Here is a 19,541-nt window from a genome sequence, read left to right on the forward strand (position 1 = left end):
CATTAACATGAGTCTAACCTACATTTCAACATATGAGGTAAATTTCGCATCAAGGCAAGTTTTTAGTCCATGTCTAAACGCCCTTGCAGGGACAGCTGTGTGTGTGTGTGTGTGTGTGTGTGGACACCTGGTAGCGAAATGATTCTGTAATAATATCTTCATTATCTTCTTCCACCTCAACGAGAATTGGTCAAACAACCGGCAAAACAGCTGATATTCTCACAGAATCGCATGCTTATAGACTGCAACATATTTCGGCCTGCAGCAACTAATACACCAGAAAATGAAGCAGCTGGCAAAAACTGAAGAGTACTATGGTATTTCCATGGTTTTTTAATCCAGCATGCCACTTCACATAAAAAAAGAACAGCCTGAAAAAAAAAAATGTCACGTGTCTGAAATGACTGTTTCCATTTATTGTTCCCAGGATTCGTTTGGCTCAAGATGGTGGGTGAAAACTGGCACAATTTTACTGCAGCAAAGCATGCGGTGACACACACACACACACACACACACACACACGCGTATCAGCTGGTGCCGTCAAGTCAGATAAACCTCAGATGTCAGCGAGTCTAAGGTGATTCATTTTGCACTCCCTTTAGTGTTCACAGGGTTTGCATTAAACCCTAAAAACTAAGTTATGAGCAATTTTGGTTTACTATTAAAAAAAAAATACATATATTCTTTACATTACCAACCTAAAAAGGCACATATTTGGCCTGTTTATTACAATAGCGCAACGCAAATTTGTATGATTTTTATTGTTCAACTAAAAAGAACCCTTCTGAAATTGATTCAAATGGTATTGTTTCTCTGTGACGTTATTGCTATAAATGTGATGTTGACTTCCATATTTGCATTATAATTACTGTGATTATTGAAACCTTTTTTTTTTGTCATTGATTCAGAAGATGATTTGTGAGCCAACATAAATTGGTAATCAACGTAAAAACAACAACAACAATAAACCCTCACCTAGGCTCTTTTGATTGGTTGCTAGAATGTTGCTATGTGGTTGCTGTGATGTTCTGAAGATTAAATGCATTTTCGCCCTGTTTATCATCCACCAGGTGAAATAATAAGCCATAACACCAATTATCTAGGCGCGAATAGATCCGAATAACACCAGCTCTGTCTGGTGTAAAAAAAAACGAAGCCATCAAGAGGCCACATACTGGCACAAAGTCCCTCAGGACAGAGAGCATGTGCCTCAGGAACCTGACACCACAAATTACAGTGTAGTGAATAAAGCCTCGCAAACATGCCTGAGAGCATTACACGATGCTTATGAACACAACGAAAGCGTGATGAGTAGAGAAACAGATCAGGAGAATATCGGGTTTGCACATGAACTATTGGTGTGTTCAATCAATGAACCAATCAGCTAAGCTAAAAAAAAGAAGGGCTGACTTCAGAGAATTAATTCAGCATCTGGCCGAATGCGAGGTTGCCATCGACAACCAGCTTAGTCAGTCCGCCAAGGTGTGCACCTTAACATTTAAGGCACCATATGTGTTCCTGAAAACAACCTTGCTATCTTCTAAGACACTTAATATAATGCCAATCGCAGAATGCACTGCAACGGCTAAGATGCTAGACGACACACATGCAGTATAGAATTTTTTTTTTTAAAAAGTACGTTTACAGTACGTTTTAATTATAAAAACATTTAACCTAATTAAAATAGCCTATACTGTTTTACTCTAAATGTAGATATTTTAGCTTAGCAAACCAAGTTAACTGTTAAAATTTGACTGAAATCAAATGTAAATCGTTTCTACTGTGCAATACTTCATTATCTGCATATTACGTTGTTAGCATAGCAATACTTTAACATTAACGTTAACGTTAACATTAACGTTAACCTAGAATCTTGCTAATAGCAGACTCTCCTGATATCAACCGAGAATCATGCAAACAGTGTGCGCTATTCAGTATTAAGCTTTTAGCTTAGCAAAACGCTATTAACAACTCCACTAACATAAGGGATAATTCCATGACAGATAGTTTCTGCCCATGTAGAGCGATTCAGATTCATCACTCGCTGTCCTCGAAGGTCAGACCTTTGGCTCGTACACACTATAAGGATCTTCAGCAATGAAAACGCTTCCCTGGACGTAAACTTACAGATGTTACAATGAGCCGAGACCTGACCTGACCTTCATAAGTCACTGGCAGACCGATGGAGAGAGGGGTCAGTCCGTCTCTCCAAGGACGAACACACTGAATGAATGGCAGCACACGCTCCCGCAACACATTCAGTGCAAAGGTCAACCAGAGAGGAAACGGTTTCAGAGGAAAGCCCGGTTTCGACACTTCCGAGCTTTGAATACCGTCGTTACAGGAAGAGGAAGTGGCTCATCTGGCAGTACAGAAGCTAGCATGCTTTAAAACAAGCATGCATTCTGAGCCTGATACAGATCGAGGTATTTTAGAACGGATTAGTAATTTTTACAGTAAATATAAACCAAGGATGACTTTACATACATACAGTATAATATACAGTATACATATACACAAATACACATACATATACACAAATACACACACACACACATACACACACACACATATACACACACACACACACATACACAAATACACACAAATACACATACACACACAAATACACATATACACACACACATATACACACTACAATTAAATCTATTTTAAATATTAAAATGCATGCTACATATACATATACTAAAACAATAATAATTAATGACAATAAAAAAGGAATTGGACAAGTATTGTCATCGTCAGCTGATTTTTTCAGTCTATAATTTATACAAATAAAGACCATTTTAAAAATAGAATCGTCTGTAGGTCACTAGATCCTTGACATTCGGTCTCCTCTTAAATATTTTGGGTAAAATATCTCAGGATGATTCTAGAACATTCCACACATCCACATAAATGTATCAAAACCCGCCCTAAACAGCCCAACCTTTCTGATTATTCACAGAGGACATCAGAGAGGCCCCTGGGAATTTGGCCCCCATCCATTGCACGAGCTCTTTCTCTTTGTGCACTCTGTCCTCAACATCTTGACAACCTTGCAGTAAATCTTTAAAAGACCTAAGGATCTAAACACGCAACAAAATCCCTTCGCATCTAACGTTATCGTCGTGAACGAGGCCTAGGAATCATATGTGGGGCCCCCGTAAGAACGAATGAGTGAATGAATGGATGGATGGACAAAATCCAGCCAATTTTAAAGTGAAACCAAACCCGTTATCAATAACAGAGAGGTCCTATCAAGCCTGCGCGCTGAGGTTTCGAGCTGCTCTTCAGCTCTACTCACTTCTCGTTGGCCGCATCTGTCTGCGTGCACAGGGATCGTCTGAACGAAGAAGCGCATCCTCCGGCGGCGGCGGCTGTGTTATCTCTACTAGTTTTCCAAAGGCGCTTTAGATTGGGTTTGCAAAACTCCTTTAACGCCCTCGAAAACCTAAACTGTAACATTTCAAACCCGGCAGGCTGAACAGAAAGACTTCCGACAGTAACGCTGGTGATGTTAGACTGTAAGGACGCGAGAATATTCTCCTTTTGGACAGTCGTGCCGGTTTCTTCCCTCGTCTCTTGGCGTGTGTTCACGCGACGGAATCGAAGCCGCCCACTCGAGCGCGCTCTATTGGACGCCGTGACGCCACGGCGAACGGTGATTGGCTCAGGCGTGCGTCAATCAGGGTTATGACGCACATCACTTCCCTGCTCTCGGCTGCGTGCTACGTGCTGTGCAGTACACACTACGTACTAAGTGTGGGACACTACAGCGTGATGGCGCTACGTCACGTATTACCTAGCGAGTGACGATCTCGTCATTTTAATATAAAAAAATGTGTAAATACGAAAAAAATACAAATAATATTTTATTACATATAATTTATAGTTGATATATAATTTAATGAATTAATAACAAAACTTAATAGTACATACTAGTAATATATATTTAAAAAAATTAATATTAAAACATATATAATATTAATATGAATACATATCTAGCCTAAATGAAATAATTAAATACAATTGTAATATTTGTAATCAACAGTTTTTAATTTGGTAAAATTTGTTGAATACATGTGTGTAATGTACATAATTGATAAGTATCTAAAATATGAGTTTTATTACGAATTCTATTATATGTAATCCATGTTTATAAATACAAATTAATTCAATAGCTCTTAATTTTTATACAGTTAATTAATTAAATATTTAATATTGAACTTGATTTATATGTAATCCAATTTTACAGCATACAGTCTGATAAAGTCAAGATTACGCTTTATAATAACAGCATTTTAACAATAATTAATAGTATTATTGTTTCCTGTGACAAACATCAACTCATATATAACATAATCTAGACTAATATAATATAGACTTAAATAATATCATATTTTTAAATAATTTATAATCACTTTTTTCAATCCCAATCTTAAAAGGATACGTATGTGTTTACATGGATGGATTAACACTATTCATTCATTTATATAAATTATTGTTAATATCAATATATACAATAAAATGTATTAATATGCACTTTTTGCAGTTTGAATAAAATTGGGTCAAGAAGATATTAAGATAATATATGGAGACAGAACCTAAATATAAACACAAAATGCTAATATTAATTGAATTTTGCTAATTGATACATTGACGCCATTATCTTCTTAAACCATTTGTACTGGATTACAAGCACAGTAATGTATTACATCATAGAAAATTAAAATATATAATTGTTTGTTAGTGTACATCGTACATAATATTGTAAACAGTACGCTAGCGCTATGCTAACCTTGCTAACGTTGTAACTCAGCAAGTGACGTTAAAAATCATTTACACGACAATTTCACAGCAAACACGACCGTCGTGCAGAAATATTAAAGAGAAGTATGGTAGCGTGTTATTTTGAACCCCTTCGTGTGATTCTCTCCCATTTGGGCGTAAATGATGCATGAACGAGAATGTTGGCGTTCATAAATAAGTTTATTAATAGACCGGACGCGCTGATTATACCGTTAACAGAGAGAGAGAGAGAGAGATATTTGCACATTCGTGATACAATATTGAGCAAAACTGATATTGTTCACAGCGTGAAACAGACTGCGAAGGGAACCTGTGGATACAGTCTGTATTCACCGGATGGCTGACCCGCTGAACGTTATAACAGCTAACGCAAACACTGAACGCCTCAGCGCGCTCTAAAGCCCTGGCTGGACTGAAGAATGTGGCGGGAAAAAAGAATTATTACTGAACGTGGATTCGAAAACCTTATGATCCATAACATCTGCTTATAATTGATACATACTAATTCACATTTAAAGCGGGCAATATTTGCATCTATTAGGAGAGTGTACTAATATCTTGGGCTAGCTTGCCACCTAGTGGGCAATAAAGAAAGTGACTGAATTTGACTTTTTTTTTATTACTAGGTTAGGCTATTTATTTTGAACAATAGCTTACGTCTTCCAAAGTCTATAGGCTAATCGACAATATGCAGGGTTAAGTTTCCAATTTTATAAAGGAATTTAAACACATATAGATATTAAGTAATAGATAAATAATACATTCAAATAATTACTTAATATTAATTACAAAAACGTGATTATAATTAACTTCTTTTTTTCTCTACCTTATTAGTTATTTGGTGTTAGTTATTAGTTTTATTAAATTGAATTTAATATTTAAGCAGCATTTCAGTGTTGCACAATATATTAAATATGACATAAAAAATGTGTATAAAAATAAATTTACATATAAATATAAAAATGAATCAATTTAAATAATATATATATATATATATATATATATATATATATATATATATATATATATTAAATATAAATATATTTTTATAACACACACATATATATATATATATATATATATATATATATATATATATATATATATATATATATACACACATTTATATATTATATATATATATATATATATATATATATATATATATATATATATATATATATATATATATAGTAAAAATACATTTAAAACAATAAATACATATTATACTGAATGTTACATTTTATATATAATTTGAATATTTATTGGATTCTGTATATTGTGTAATATTTTTATTTGTTTCTTATACTATATTTCAATGCACAAAACAGTTGAAGTGGATTTTAAAAGCAACAGGTCTATATCTTGAATAAATCATTTCTCTAGCTCTCTCCAAGCAAATGTTTCCGCCATCATCCCACAGAGAGCAGATCTACAGAGTGAGATATCAGGAAACACACGCTCACGGTCAAACTCAATCATGTGGGAGATGCCTCGTGGGAAATCCTGCTTTGACAGGCCAAAAGAAAGTTCACGAAACCTTTACTAATGCTTTGCTCTCCTTCCTCTCGGAGGAGGGCCGGTATTTAGGGTTTTTCTCTAAACCTCAAAATCTTTAACCAAAATAAGCCTCGCTCTGCGTAAGTGCATCTAACTCTATCCCACTTCCATCGAGACAAAAGCCTGCATCACAGTGTGTTTGCTTTGAGCCGCAGCGCTGCTCGAAAGGTTTCCACCCACATCCAGGCACCGCCCACACATCTGGGTCACCACAGTGATCTAACTGTTCACACACACGCACACACACACACACACACACACACGCACGCACGGATCTGTAGGTGCTCAGTGACGTTTCTCCTGAGGAACACCCGTGTAGGGCTTCTGTAGACCTAAGAGACTGATGAACACGCGAAAGAGAGAGGGAAAGAGAAGTGTGTGTGTGTGTGAAGCGTGGGCGCATTTTTAGCATTAACGTATGTGTGTGACATAAACAGAACAGGAAGCTGCTTGGATCAGCTTGATTTTGCGAGCTGCTTCCAGATTAAGAGCTGCGTTTTCAGACCGCATCTATAAATAAACTGTTTTAAGTTGTTAGCTTGCTTATGTAAAGTTAAATGGCAAAGATAAATGGGCAGAAAAATGTTATTTATAAATCCACACACACACACACACACACACACACACACACACATATATATATATATATATATATATATATAATTTTATTTATTTTTATATTTTTACATTTATACTTTTGTATTCATATTTTCATTGCATAAATCATTCACTATACAATATGTACATATTGCAAATGCTGTAAAATATTAGATATTGAATTAGGTTATTTTATGAATTGCTATTTTATATTTTAAATATTGTTCAGTATTTTATTTTTGTAAATATATTCCAATAAAGCGCGCGTCAACAGCTGAAAACCAACTAGAACCAGCTAGCTTTTTCAAAAACAGACTGATGTAAAACAGGAAATATAGAATTATAATTAATGAAGTTTTATATGTTTTGTTATATTTTATATGTTTAATTATTGTTCAACAATTTATCTTATTATTTACGTGGATTCAGGTTATTATTATTAGCTGTTTTGTTTATTTTTAAAGTCTGCATCCGTTTCACAAAAGTTTTAATGCGAAAACACAAAAGCATTAAAACATAATTTTTCCTCCCTTGTCATGTTTTTTTCCATCTTCTTTAAACGTTTCAGGCCTTAACTTTCCATATTTTTAGAGAACCTGTCCGAATGAAAAATAATAAGTTTGCAAAAAAATTAAAAAATTAAAAATTAAAAATAAAAAAATAAAAATAAGATATTTTTTCCAGTTCGGTTTTATTTCTAGAACGATTTTACAAAGACAAGATAAAGACTGTAACACGCAACAAATGTGCATAGAAGAGACCAGAACGACAGATTAGCACAGCTAACTAACAAAACGGCCACATTTGGGAAAAAAAAAAGTTTGCGAACTTTTTTTTTTTTCCGAGGAATCACAGTCACAATGTAACGGTTAACGTCTAACGACAGCGAGATACACGATATCGGACGATGAGAATAAGGCTAGAGCTGGTAACAAATACACAAACGTTTTTTTTCCTAGCGCTAATATCTAAACTGACGCAAAACCGCAAAAAACACGCAAAGCTAGTTCTACATATTCAGTATTCTTTTACGTTAAGTTGATCCTCGACGACAAACCGATACGAACAGATGCATGTCGTCGTTTAACCTTGACTAATCTAAGGACCGCACAAAGGTTTTCCACGAAACTCCAGTGTTTCCGTTGATTAACGAATAGTTTAAATAAAAATAGTCACGAGTAGCGACATGCAATCGGAAAAACAAACACAGACTATGTACAAAAACGACGCACGAATACGGTCTTAGACGATTTCTGTGCGTACAACGACCACGAGACGTTCGTGTTTTTCGTTCTAAAATTAGAAATAAAAATAAAACTCTAAATAAATGGATCTCTAGGCATTTACAGTTGTTAAGGCCACACTGTTTCAGTACTAAACAAAACGCAAGCTTTCACTTTCAGGCCGAAGACGTTATCTGGAGTCCTCTGGTTCTGATTTGATGGTTTTCTTCTCCAGGAGCCCAGGCTCCTTCTGAGACCCGTTTTCTGAAACACAAATATAAAAGATTTTAGTTCCTATGCATTTATAACCAAGAATCATGTCGAAACTCTTCCAATTTTTTCTCAAACTTTAGGGCCCTAGAATATTGACGAGATTCATTTTGGAACAGATTTGCAGAAATTTAGCGCCGCTTGAATCACATCATTTGCTCAGTAATTTATCCACTGAAGTGAATGGGTGCCGTCAGACCGAGAGTCCAAAAAGCTGATAAAACGAGTCACGATTATCCACGAGGAACTCCAGTCCATCAGTTAATGTCCTAGTGAAGAGAAGAGCTTCAAGAAAATTTGTAAACAAATCTATCATTAAGCCGTTTTAATCCATAAGAAGACATTTTCCAGTTTGTTTGGGGCTATTTTTGACAGTTTGTAAACGATGTTTGATCGGTGTACATGTTTTTTCGACTGAGATTGAGATCGAGACTGAAACTAATTGACTTTTTCACTGGACAAAACTACATTACTGGATAGAGCACTTTTATTTTTAGCCGATTTAAAGTTTAAAACATTAATTCATTCGCTTCTTATAAACACCTTTTCCTTCTCGAAACATTAATCGATGGACTGGAGCGGTGTGGATTATTCTCGTGCTTTTTATCAAGCTGTTTGGGCCCTCATTCCCGACGGCACCCATTCAACTTCAGTGGATCCATTGGTGAGCGAGTAATGCTAAACGACGTTCCAAATCATTTCTGGAGAACGGCCCGATTGTAAATACGAGTGAATACCACTTCAGTCTTCATTTATTTGGCGTTTCTTTGTAGTTTTTGAACATAAATGATTTCAGCCACTTCCAGTACAGCAAAGAGCTTGCCCCCGAAATAAAAGCATGGTACTTTTTACCGTTTCAAATGTATGTCACCGAATCGACAGTTGAGGGTATTAAACATATTTTTCAGATATTCAAATCAGTTCAAAAAGAGCAGCGTGATCAGTAAATGACACTGATTGACATCAGGCTCTGCCCACACTGGGGCGGAAGAAAAAAAACCCCGAAACGTCAAAAAGACGAGTAAATCCTCACCCCCTTCCTCACCTACTCGCGGTGCGCTAACGAGCTCTCGCGCAGGCAGGTAGGAGTTTCAGAGAGAAAGTGCTACCTTCACCGAGGGCATTTGCATGCGAGAGATTGCATACATTACGAAAAAGTTCTCTGAAGCTTTGCTGATACGCGTGTTAGGGTTTAATGGAGAGGTGTAGGTGTCAATGTGCCAGGATGGTACCGAGATAAACCCGTGCCAATCCAGGCTGCGCACGCATGCAAAAACGGGTCCAACGAGAGCCATTTCAATCTGTGGAACGTTTCTTCGCTGGCTCTTATAAGATTAGCGCTCTACCTAGACAGCATTTGAAGGTCGTTCCAAAAGGTAGGCGGCAACGTTACGCTGCCTTCAGAGATCCCACGTTTTGGCCACATTTGAAGGCAGAACAGTGTTTTTTTTTTTGCGGATGGTGTGGCAATCCCAGAAAGCATTTCGACTAGGTAAAGCTAAACTGAAGGAGAAAGTGTGCTTTATTTTTTATATACGTAGATGCCTTGCGTTGCGATGAAGGACATACAATCCCATAAGCAACTGAGTAATATATTTATGCAAGAATCTATAGTAGTGATATAATGTTAAGAGGAAAACAGTATTGAAATATTTAGATTAATTAGAGAAGAAAAAAAAAAACGATATTACGTAATCATCAGTGTTGAAAACAGCTCAATATTTTTGTGGAAACAAGAATTTTTAGGATTCTCTGATGAATAACATTTATTTAAAACAGAAATCTTTGGTCACAACTAGTGGTGTCAAAAGATTAATAGCATTTTATTTACATAATATATGTATGTGTGCTGCGTATATTTATAATGCATAAATACAAACACATGCTTGTATATTTTTCAGAAAAATATGTTTATTATATGCAATATATGTAATGATAAAAATATCAAGATAAATGTATAAAAGTGTAAATATTTTAAAATTATATACTAAATGTGTGTGGGGTATATATATATATATATATATATATATATATATATATATATTAGTAAAAAACATTCCCGATTTTTTCCTATTGTGATTGAGTCAATTTAAAACATCTTTTTTAAATTCTTTTCAAACTAGCTATGGAACAATACAGTTCTTAATGTTATACATACGCTCCTCAAACAATGTTTTCTAAAGAACTAAAGAGTTAAATATTCTTCTAGAACCTACGACACCAGGCAGAAGAACACTTTTTAGAATTGTTTTTTTCCTACGTGTACACTTGAAGCTTATGATTTATTTTTATTATACATTTTAGTATTAATTATTAGATTTGTTATTTTTATTTTCTTTTATAGCATCATTCTAAAGAGCAATCGCCGACTCAAACGTCGTCACTAACCTGTGGCCGCCGTCCTTCTCTCTTCGGACGTCTGTTGTTGGTGATGATGCCGTTCCTCTGCGTTCTGCTTGTGATGTCGTTTGAGCTCATTGGCTAATTGCCTACCCAACGGGACATCTGTCAGGCGCAGGTTCAGGGGTCTCTCGCCTGCATTTAAGAACAGAACGTTGCTTAAACTCAAGTACTGATACGAACGCAGTAAGCAGCAAAGAAGAAGAGGAGAACTGTACCAGAGAGATTCGAGAGGCCGCTGTTGCAGTGTTGAGCAGTCGGAGCGAGGTATTTCAGCGCTGCTGTTGGAATCCGCCAGTCCAACGATTTCAGTCTCTCTTGGACGGCAGCGTCACGCAAAAGCTCCACCTGCTTGGCCAACAGAGAGTCCAGCTGTACCTGAATGTGAAAAACGTTCAAAACAAGGTTTGAGAAAAAAGAAGCAGTTTTCAAAAGCAGATACTACCGAGAAACAGGTGTTCAAACAAGTATTTCAAATATTTATTTCAAAGAACGTTTTGAGCAAGGTTCAAATAAATTCGAAACCAACTTTCAAAACAAAACTTAAAACATTCAAATGAAGTTTTCAAACCTACTGTAGTTCAAGCGACTTTAAAACAAACATTTGAAACAGCAGTCGAAGTTCAAAGTTTATTTTTAAAATGGTCTCCAAGTTATTTGAACTTTGTTGTTTCTTGTCTCAAAAGAATTTTGAAACTTTGTTCTTATAAACCATATTTATTTAAAATGTTCGTTTGAACGTTGCTTAGGCTAATTTGATTTGTTTTAATGTTGTCTGAAAATGTTTGAAAGCTTTTTGCATCAAATTTAAGCCAAATGTAAACAAAACTTGAAATTAACTTTCAAATAAAATGTAAAATCAGACAAAAAAAAGTTTCCATTCAAACATTTTGAACAACATTAAGGAAATTAAACAAAGTTCAAACTAGCTTTAATGCAAAGCAAGCGTACAAATTCTTTTAAAAGATAAGAAACAAATATTTTCAAATTTCAAAACTGTCTTCAAACATTGTTTCATTACAAGCAACAAGCAAACTTTGCTTCCAAAAAAATTCTAATTAAATTTAAACAAATTTGAAATAACACTAACAAGCTTTTTTAAAGCAATAGGCGAACAAAACTATGTTTTTACGGTACATTAATTTGCACAGACTACCTGTAGACTATGTCTGATCGTCTCCTCTCCTTTAGATTTGGCCATTGCAAGCTGTTCTCTCACCGTTTCTTCTTGACGTGTGTGAAGAACATGAAGAGCCTCCTGCAAATCGTACACACCATCCTAAAAGAAGGTGAGAAAAAGTATGAGTTAATCCAAAACTTTCAATAACATTAGTTGAGACAGTAGTGAAAGTGTTTTATATCTCCATGGTGGCTTCATTTATTTGCATCTCTGGTGCAACCGTGACATTTGCACAAACGGAGAAAGCTGTTAGCACAAACTGAGTCATCACATCTGTAGTCCACAGTGCCCGAGGAGGGAAGCCATGCTGCTGGCAAGATGAACCATCAAACAATCATTTTCACTTGTGTAGCATTTACATCTCGCTGCCCCAGAACTCCACTTATAATGTCACTTAAGGTTTTGGATCAAAACCAAAATGTATTAATTCATTGATAATCAGTTTTCCCCAACCCAGAAAAACCCAATTAAGCGACCAAAGGGTGAATAAGAAATTATGTAGGAGTTATGATTAAGCTAACGAATACGTAGTATTTTCTTTTCACATTTAAATGTGATAATATTCATTTTAGAAGTTCTGAATGCATAAAATCCTAAAGAACAAAGTGTATGCTGTTCCTAAAACAATTTCAAGACTACAAAGCTAATTTTTCTCAAATATAAAAGGTTTATTAAAACTAAATAAACATAGCATTTTAAAACGTAATATATTTTTCACAGAGGCACAAAATCCAGATTTTACTCGCTTATGAAACCATTTTAAACCAAAATGCATTTAAAACCATAAAACACACTGACTCCAAACAGAAGCACAATTCTCTTCATATATAGTGTTTTCAGTTTATAGTTAGTTTAAATATAAAATTAGTATTAAAACAATTACTTCAACTGACATAAAACCACCGAAGTCAAATACAGAATCATAGTGAACCTTAAGCTTAATTATAGCATTTTTTTTTTTTTTTTTTACATTCAAGTTTACAATGAGAATAATTTTAGCTGCTTAAAGTATTATGTGTGGCCTATTAATGAATCGCGGTAAAAACTTAAAAACACTTTCACACAGACTATGGCATTATTCCTGTTTATTTATAAACAGCATATTTGTTCCTATTCTAACAGATCGGTCGTTGTCACCTTTGAACGAATTTACACTTTGTGTCGCCCCTCGACAACCTACGCATTTTCCTCTTAGGTCATCACATGTGTGTGTGTGTGTCCACGTATGACGTTAGACTCAGGCAGAGACAGCCACAGCCATGCGTGGGTAATTCAGTAAGCACCCACAGGATGATGTCAATTATGTGTTTCAGTCCACTGTGTACTTCTCCGCCTGTGCGGGAAGAACGATTGTGTGTTTGTGTGCTAAGCTTTTCTTTATCCAGAGAACCCCACAAAAACAACTTCCGTTAAAAACAAGCTTTTTAAAGCCAGCTAAAACCGATCACAGAGTTTTAATTTGACGTCTTGAGAGCCTTGTTTGCAACAATTTTGTTGACTTGGAGGCCCCACGGAGCTGCGAAAACAACGCTATCATTTACTTTTAGATGTTCACCCAGAGGCGCAGACCGTCGCTCATGGGAAAAGCTGTGTGAACGCGACATTTCGGAGTGAATCATGACAGTAATTACTCTCTGGAGATTATTAACAGAGAAAGTGCACACACAAACACGGCGCTAATTCAGACACAATGGGAAGGCGGCTGGCAATAAATAGCACGACAGGAACGCAAAACTAATAAAGAAGTCCCGAGAAACCACCTGGAGCTGGAAATGATTGCAAAGCTGAGGTTTTCGTGCAAATAAAGCAATTTGCCACAGTGGGGTTTATGAATATGAACCGAATCTACAGTACTCACTTCAGATTTGATCCTCTTGGGAGACGGTTCATCGTCATCACCGCAGTGGGACCTAGAACGAAGACGCATTTTGAGTTTTACACTTATTTTGATACGTCATGAACAGCCACTGTGGTAAACATTGTCAATTAAATAACAAGAACTCGTGAAAGGACAAAAAGTAGATAAAGATAAATTTATGGTACTGTGACGTTTGCAAATGCTTATTAAGTTCTGATAAGATACTAAAACAAATATTGGTGAATATGAATGCGTGAAAATGAATATCTTGAATGTCTTTTGAACACAAACATCTCTCACCCAACATAAAACATGGTAGTATGGAGTATCTTTTTTTAAATACAGTATTTTAAATACTATATTTAAACCTAAGCAAGAAACTTAACACTATATGTCAAGCCAGCAATGGTTTAATCAATTATTTTAACAATAGTTTTTCTGTACACGTTGACAAGAACTACATCTCACCTCCTGCGGGTGTATTTGTAGGTAACTTCCCGTGAAATCTGCCTGGACAGCGAGAAAAGTTCATCTCTTCGGGTCAGCAGCGACAGATCTTTCATACACAGCTGAGCGGATGCTTCGTTGACCGTTAGCTTCACAATAAACAAAGTGACCACTTTTACTTATACGAAGAAAATTGTTCTCTTTGTCCACTATAAAGAACTTTTTTGTAGAACGGAAATGTTCCGTGGATGTCAAAAGTTCTTTATGGAATCACAGATACCAATAGAACCTTTATTTTTAAAGTGTTCCTTTTATGCCATTTTTAAGTCTCCTACAATACGTTTGCATGCATGCGAGGTAAAAAAATGCTTTTGTTTTCTCGAAATATGTGTTTAAATTTCCACCAAATTTTCCAGCCATTCTCAAACAATTCTTCTCCATGAGCCTACTCTGCTCTGATTGGTTTATTCACGCCGTACAGCAGTCGTCAGTGAAGTAGTGTGTTTGTGGATGGGTCAAGTTGTTCACATGTGAGAACGTAGAACATATGTGGAAATTATGCAAATGTGTCATTTGAATTACTATTGTTTACCGAATAGAGTAGACTCTTTATTTTGGGAGACAATAACTATTCATTGTACTCTTTCAGATTTACAACTTTGCAGATCGTTTACATTCACGTACAGCTACATTACACCCTACTTAAAAGGCAATATTGGAAATGGCATAATAAGGGCACTTTAAAAATTTATGGAACAACAATTTCTGTCAATCTGCACAATCAACAACATCAATATCTTGCATTGAACCAACCTCGTGCATCGTAAGCTGCCGGCCGTCCGCCTCTTGGAATCGAACCTTCCGTAGATGGCGCTGTATTTCCGAATCTCCACCTCCTTTTGCGGACTGTCTTCGCTCATCTCGCAGATGTGGCCGATCATCTTGCTGAGCTTCTTGTTGGCGCGAATGTGTTCTTTGATTTCTGTGGGGTCGCTCTTGGGCAACGTCTGGGCTAGTCGCTCTACGCATTCCATCACGCACTGGACGGCGGCAGAATCGAGGCGTCAAGAGCATCGTGGGGTGAACACGGGAACAAGCTCCAGATGGAGAAAGGCTGTGCTCGCGCTCTCGCTTCCCCAGAAACGACTCTCGCTAGCGCCTTGCAGCGGGGAGCACCCTGGCCCCGTCCCTGCTGAGGTCCAGCCTTCCAGGACTGGGGCTTGTGGGTAACAATGCTCTGGGAACCGCAAGTTGGTTCTGTTGCCCATTGCTGTTGGAACTTTCGGGTAGCTTGTACACCGGTATACTGCAAACGGGAAGAGATGTCAACGGTTGGTTGAAGACGGAAGGGTTGGTGACCCAATCCCGTAGAGCTTTCTGGAGTCTTCGAACATGAAGGGGTTTGGTCGCCATTCCAACAAGGGCCATGATCTCGAGGAACTCTTCCTCGCCAGCCTCAGAGCTGCTGCACATCGTCGCCGCCCTGCTGGATGAAGGCTTCGTAGTAGCAGAGCAAGTTGGCCTTCTGCAGGATCCGGTACAGTTGCAGCTCGCCCAAGGAACGTGGCAGCAGCACTGACATGGCTACACATGCAAACACAGAACAAAACAGAGCATTGTCATTTCAAGAAAATGTTGAAGCAATGCTCACCAATGATATTTATTTCCCAGGACAGGACCGTGAACTCACATTCTGCATGTCACAGGCTCCAACTGCAGCTTATGATCTTAAAATCAAGGTTGCAAATAGGTGTCTTTGCAGCAATGCCACAGAAAATCCATTTCTGATTACTCAGAGAACCTCTCAGTAAATTTTATTTTGGTTTGAAGAACATTTTAAGAACCTTTGTCCACTATAAAAGAATTGTAGAAAGAAAGCTAGAACCATCATTGACGCCAATAAAGAATCTTTATTTTTAAGAATATTGAAGAAGTATCTAAAAGAAACTTTTTTCCTTAGTGTTAAGACATTTTAATAATCTGAAGAACCTTTTTCACTGCAAAATTTTTTTTTGTGAAACAGAAAGATTCCAAGAACTATTTTTCAGAGGTCAAGCATCGTTGCAAAAACCCCTTCCAGGACCTGTCTTTCAGAGTATGTGATGTATAATTATCAAGCTACTCGTAATAATCGTCAAAACATTCGGAGGGGACATATTATGGACTGTCCAAGAATACTGTGTATGATAACAAAAATAAAAATGAACAAAGCTAAAATTAGGAAAAAGAAATGGATAATTCTGACTTGGCACACATATAATGCTTAGTCAGAGTAGTGCCATATTTCATTTTTGACAAGAATGAAAACAAGGCTGTGAGAGATAGAAGTGCAATGATTCAACAGATTTTCTTTTGTTTAACAACATGACAACTGATTAGCTGATGAAACGTCTTTCCAATTAAAAAAAAGAATACAAAAGTGCTTTTGGAAGTTGGGAAAATGACATGATCTAGTTTTCAACCACGCGAAATTCACTCAGTCCTGAATGAGGTCTACACATCATAACCAGTCGGTCGCATAAAGCTTAGTCACAAAAGTTGCAAACTTTTTTTTAATATATTTGAAGCTCAAACTGGATAAGGCATTCCTGCATCGGCCAACGAACATGAACCCCTACTCTTAATTGTTAATTAATGAAGTCAATGTAAACGAATGACCTATGCATCTGCTGTTTGGAGCAAGCCTTTAAATTGCTTTAACATGCACTTTCCTTTAACGTAGCCTACTTATTCAGATGTTTTCATTCTTAATAACTGAATTTGAAGTCATTACAGGTAGGCTACGATCCACTCGGCGCGATCAGGATTTGAGCGCCTTGCCCGAGCGCGCCCAGGTGAACCCGGTTCACGTCCACCGGATCTTTCGCCATTTAAACGCGATCGCCAAGTTTCAAACGCAACTCCGATCTCAAAACTGTTGCTTCACGCGCGCCCGAGAGCCTCTACGAGATTCATGCGCGCGATAACTCGGGTTACGGAGGCACGCTCGGACGCCCTGCCCTCCCACCTGAACGCCCGTGCACGAAACGGTCGCGTCAGCCCTCGGGGTTCACGTACCTCTTTTTCGCAGCTGGTGCGCGCGACTGCTCCCGGTGCTGGCCGCCGTCTCGAGGCAGCGCTCCGTCTCGCGAAGGAGAGAAAGCGCGTTGAAGACTCATCGGTGCCGTCTCTCTCTCTTGTGCGGGGATATTCCGATGTAAGCTGCATTGCTCTCTCACTCCCACGCGCCGGCTTGACGCAAATCCTCGCGTGGGCGGTGCCGCGCGTGGGACGGAATACCGAGCGAGAAAGAGAGAGAAGACCTGAACGGTCACACGCGGTAAAATACACATTCATGATGACATATTGAGGAATATTAATCGGTAATACCATGTTTTTTTCGACACGAACCCACACGGCCTCCGGTACAGCACATGCGTGTGTGTTTTTGCGGTGGCCATGTTCGTACATGTAAATAAAAGAAACCCGGAAAGTTGTCACACTTTTTTTTTTTTTTTTTAACTACAGTAAACGTTTATTGTGGTAGGTTTGTTGTATTCGAGTTTAAATGCAGGCTTTAAAATACAAAACACAAAACGGTGTAATGGACTTATTCAAAGAGGGACGGTTTTCAGTGTAATATTTCAACTGAAAATGAAATCTTGCGCTGAAGATACACAAATAGATTCATTTGGTTCTTCGTCGGAACAGGTTTGGAGAAATCAGCGTCGCCATCGCTCAGCGGTGAATGGGTGCCGTCAGAATAAGAGCCCAAACAAGCTGATAAAAACATCATAGCGACGGATGACTCCAGTTCATTGATTAACATCCATTAAAAGTGGAAAACTGCATGTGTGTAGGTAACAAACACACGTTTTAACCTTTAAAAAGTCACTTGTAGCCATAGGAGTCGACGATCCATAATGATTCCTCTGGTTAAAAAAAAAAAAGAAAAAGTCATTTCTCACATCAAAGCCCATCAACATTTTTTTAAGAACAGTTTTTCACTTTTAAATGGTGTTTGATCTCGCCATGTATTTCTCTCTTGATTCATATAGACTTTTTATTCCGACGGCACCCATTCACCACAGAGGATCCACCGATGAGCAAGCCATGTAACGCTAAATATCTCCAGCCGAGCTCATCTACATCTCGGAAAGCCTGAGGGTGACTACATTTTTCATTTGATGAACCGTTTCTTTTCATTATAACATTTAAACTCTTAAACCAGGAGCAGCAAAATATTTTTGGTTCTCGGAAATGCTTGCTGTAACGTTTAAACAACGCAAGGCTGTTTTGCAGCTTACAATGCCGATTGCATTTATGCATCGAATGACAGCGAGCAAACCCGCAGGAAATTTACTCACGCTCTGTTGGCGCAAATCCCCCGAAACCCACTTGAGCACACCGCTCTACAAATGCGCATTCAGAATGGTCAGAAAGTTTTTTCCTTCGTACATCTCAATAAAATTACAGCTTTCAACAGACGCCTAAACCGACGCCACAGCAGAATCTACCTATGAAAATTAAACGACGCTTGGTTTTTGCTCTAGCTTGACAAATGCACGAGCTGCATATTAAAAAATGAAACGCAGTCGTGCATCTTAAAGGCTGGATCTTTAGATAGAGGGGTGCATCAGCAGCCTCCCATCTGCCTGAGCATCTTGAGCTATTTTGGGAAGGAGGCTGGGCACAGCGAACAGCCCCTGGGAGGAAGTGCGTGGTGGATGCTGTCAACCCCCACTTTCGTGTTGGTCTATTCCTCAAAACAAAAGCTTTTCCAAGATATCTTCCATCTCATGTGACAAAAATGACAAGCACCTCGCCTGCAATCACGGATCCTTTTACCGGGGTTTCGCAAAGCGTATATCTGCTCTCCAGGAGCAGGATGATTTTCTGTGGTTTGCCATCGCAGCGGCGCTCCCGTCTTGTAAACAACGCGCATGTTTGTATCAGTATGTCATTATTTCGGGTAGGGCTACGGCGTTTGTAGCGTGTTTTTAAAATAACGTGAAGCGATCATTTAGACGGAAGTTGCGAAGGATGGTAAAATAGTGTATCCGAAACATAGATGACAGCTAATAGCTAACATTTCATGTTGTATTACAAAAATTAAGAGTATTTACATACCATAAATAACATAAAATGTACATTAAGGTAAAGCATACATTAGCGTATGGCAAAAGTTTCTTCAACTTTGCAAAAAAAATTATAA

At 37.6% G+C, this 19,541-nt stretch overlaps 2 protein-coding genes across 4 annotated transcripts in view; both read right to left on the bottom strand.

Moving 5' to 3' along the window:
* glsa (glutaminase a) overlaps window positions 1–3,605 on the bottom strand; it is a 19,361-nt gene extending 15,756 nt beyond the window's left edge. For all 3 annotated transcript variants that reach the window (XM_043223491.1, XM_043223490.1, XM_043223492.1), the window contains exon 1: window positions 3,308–3,605. In XM_043223491.1, coding sequence (XP_043079426.1) covers window positions 3,308–3,468 — 161 coding nt within the window. In that variant the 5' untranslated portion in view covers window positions 3,469–3,605. The remainder of the gene's footprint in view (window positions 1–3,307) is intronic.
* Window positions 3,606–7,649: 4,044 nt separating this feature from the next.
* Window positions 7,650–17,658, bottom strand: nab1a (NGFI-A binding protein 1a (EGR1 binding protein 1)). The gene is given in 15 exon segments (XM_043222290.1): window positions 7,650–8,456; window positions 10,851–10,997; window positions 11,081–11,240; window positions 12,019–12,141; window positions 13,901–13,952; window positions 14,369–14,496; window positions 15,161–15,189; window positions 15,192–15,410; window positions 15,413–15,439; window positions 15,442–15,469; window positions 15,472–15,529; window positions 15,531–15,806; window positions 15,808–15,931; window positions 17,405–17,478; window positions 17,480–17,658. Coding segments are annotated over 15 exon segments (1,545 nt in total). The 5' UTR covers window positions 17,506–17,658; the 3' UTR covers window positions 7,650–8,382.
* Between the last annotated feature and the right edge of the window lie 1,883 nt (window positions 17,659–19,541).

The sequence above is a fragment of the Puntigrus tetrazona genome, chromosome 22 (assembly GCF_018831695.1).
Source record: "Puntigrus tetrazona isolate hp1 chromosome 22, ASM1883169v1, whole genome shotgun sequence".
Taxonomy (NCBI): domain Eukaryota; kingdom Metazoa; phylum Chordata; class Actinopteri; order Cypriniformes; family Cyprinidae; genus Puntigrus; species Puntigrus tetrazona.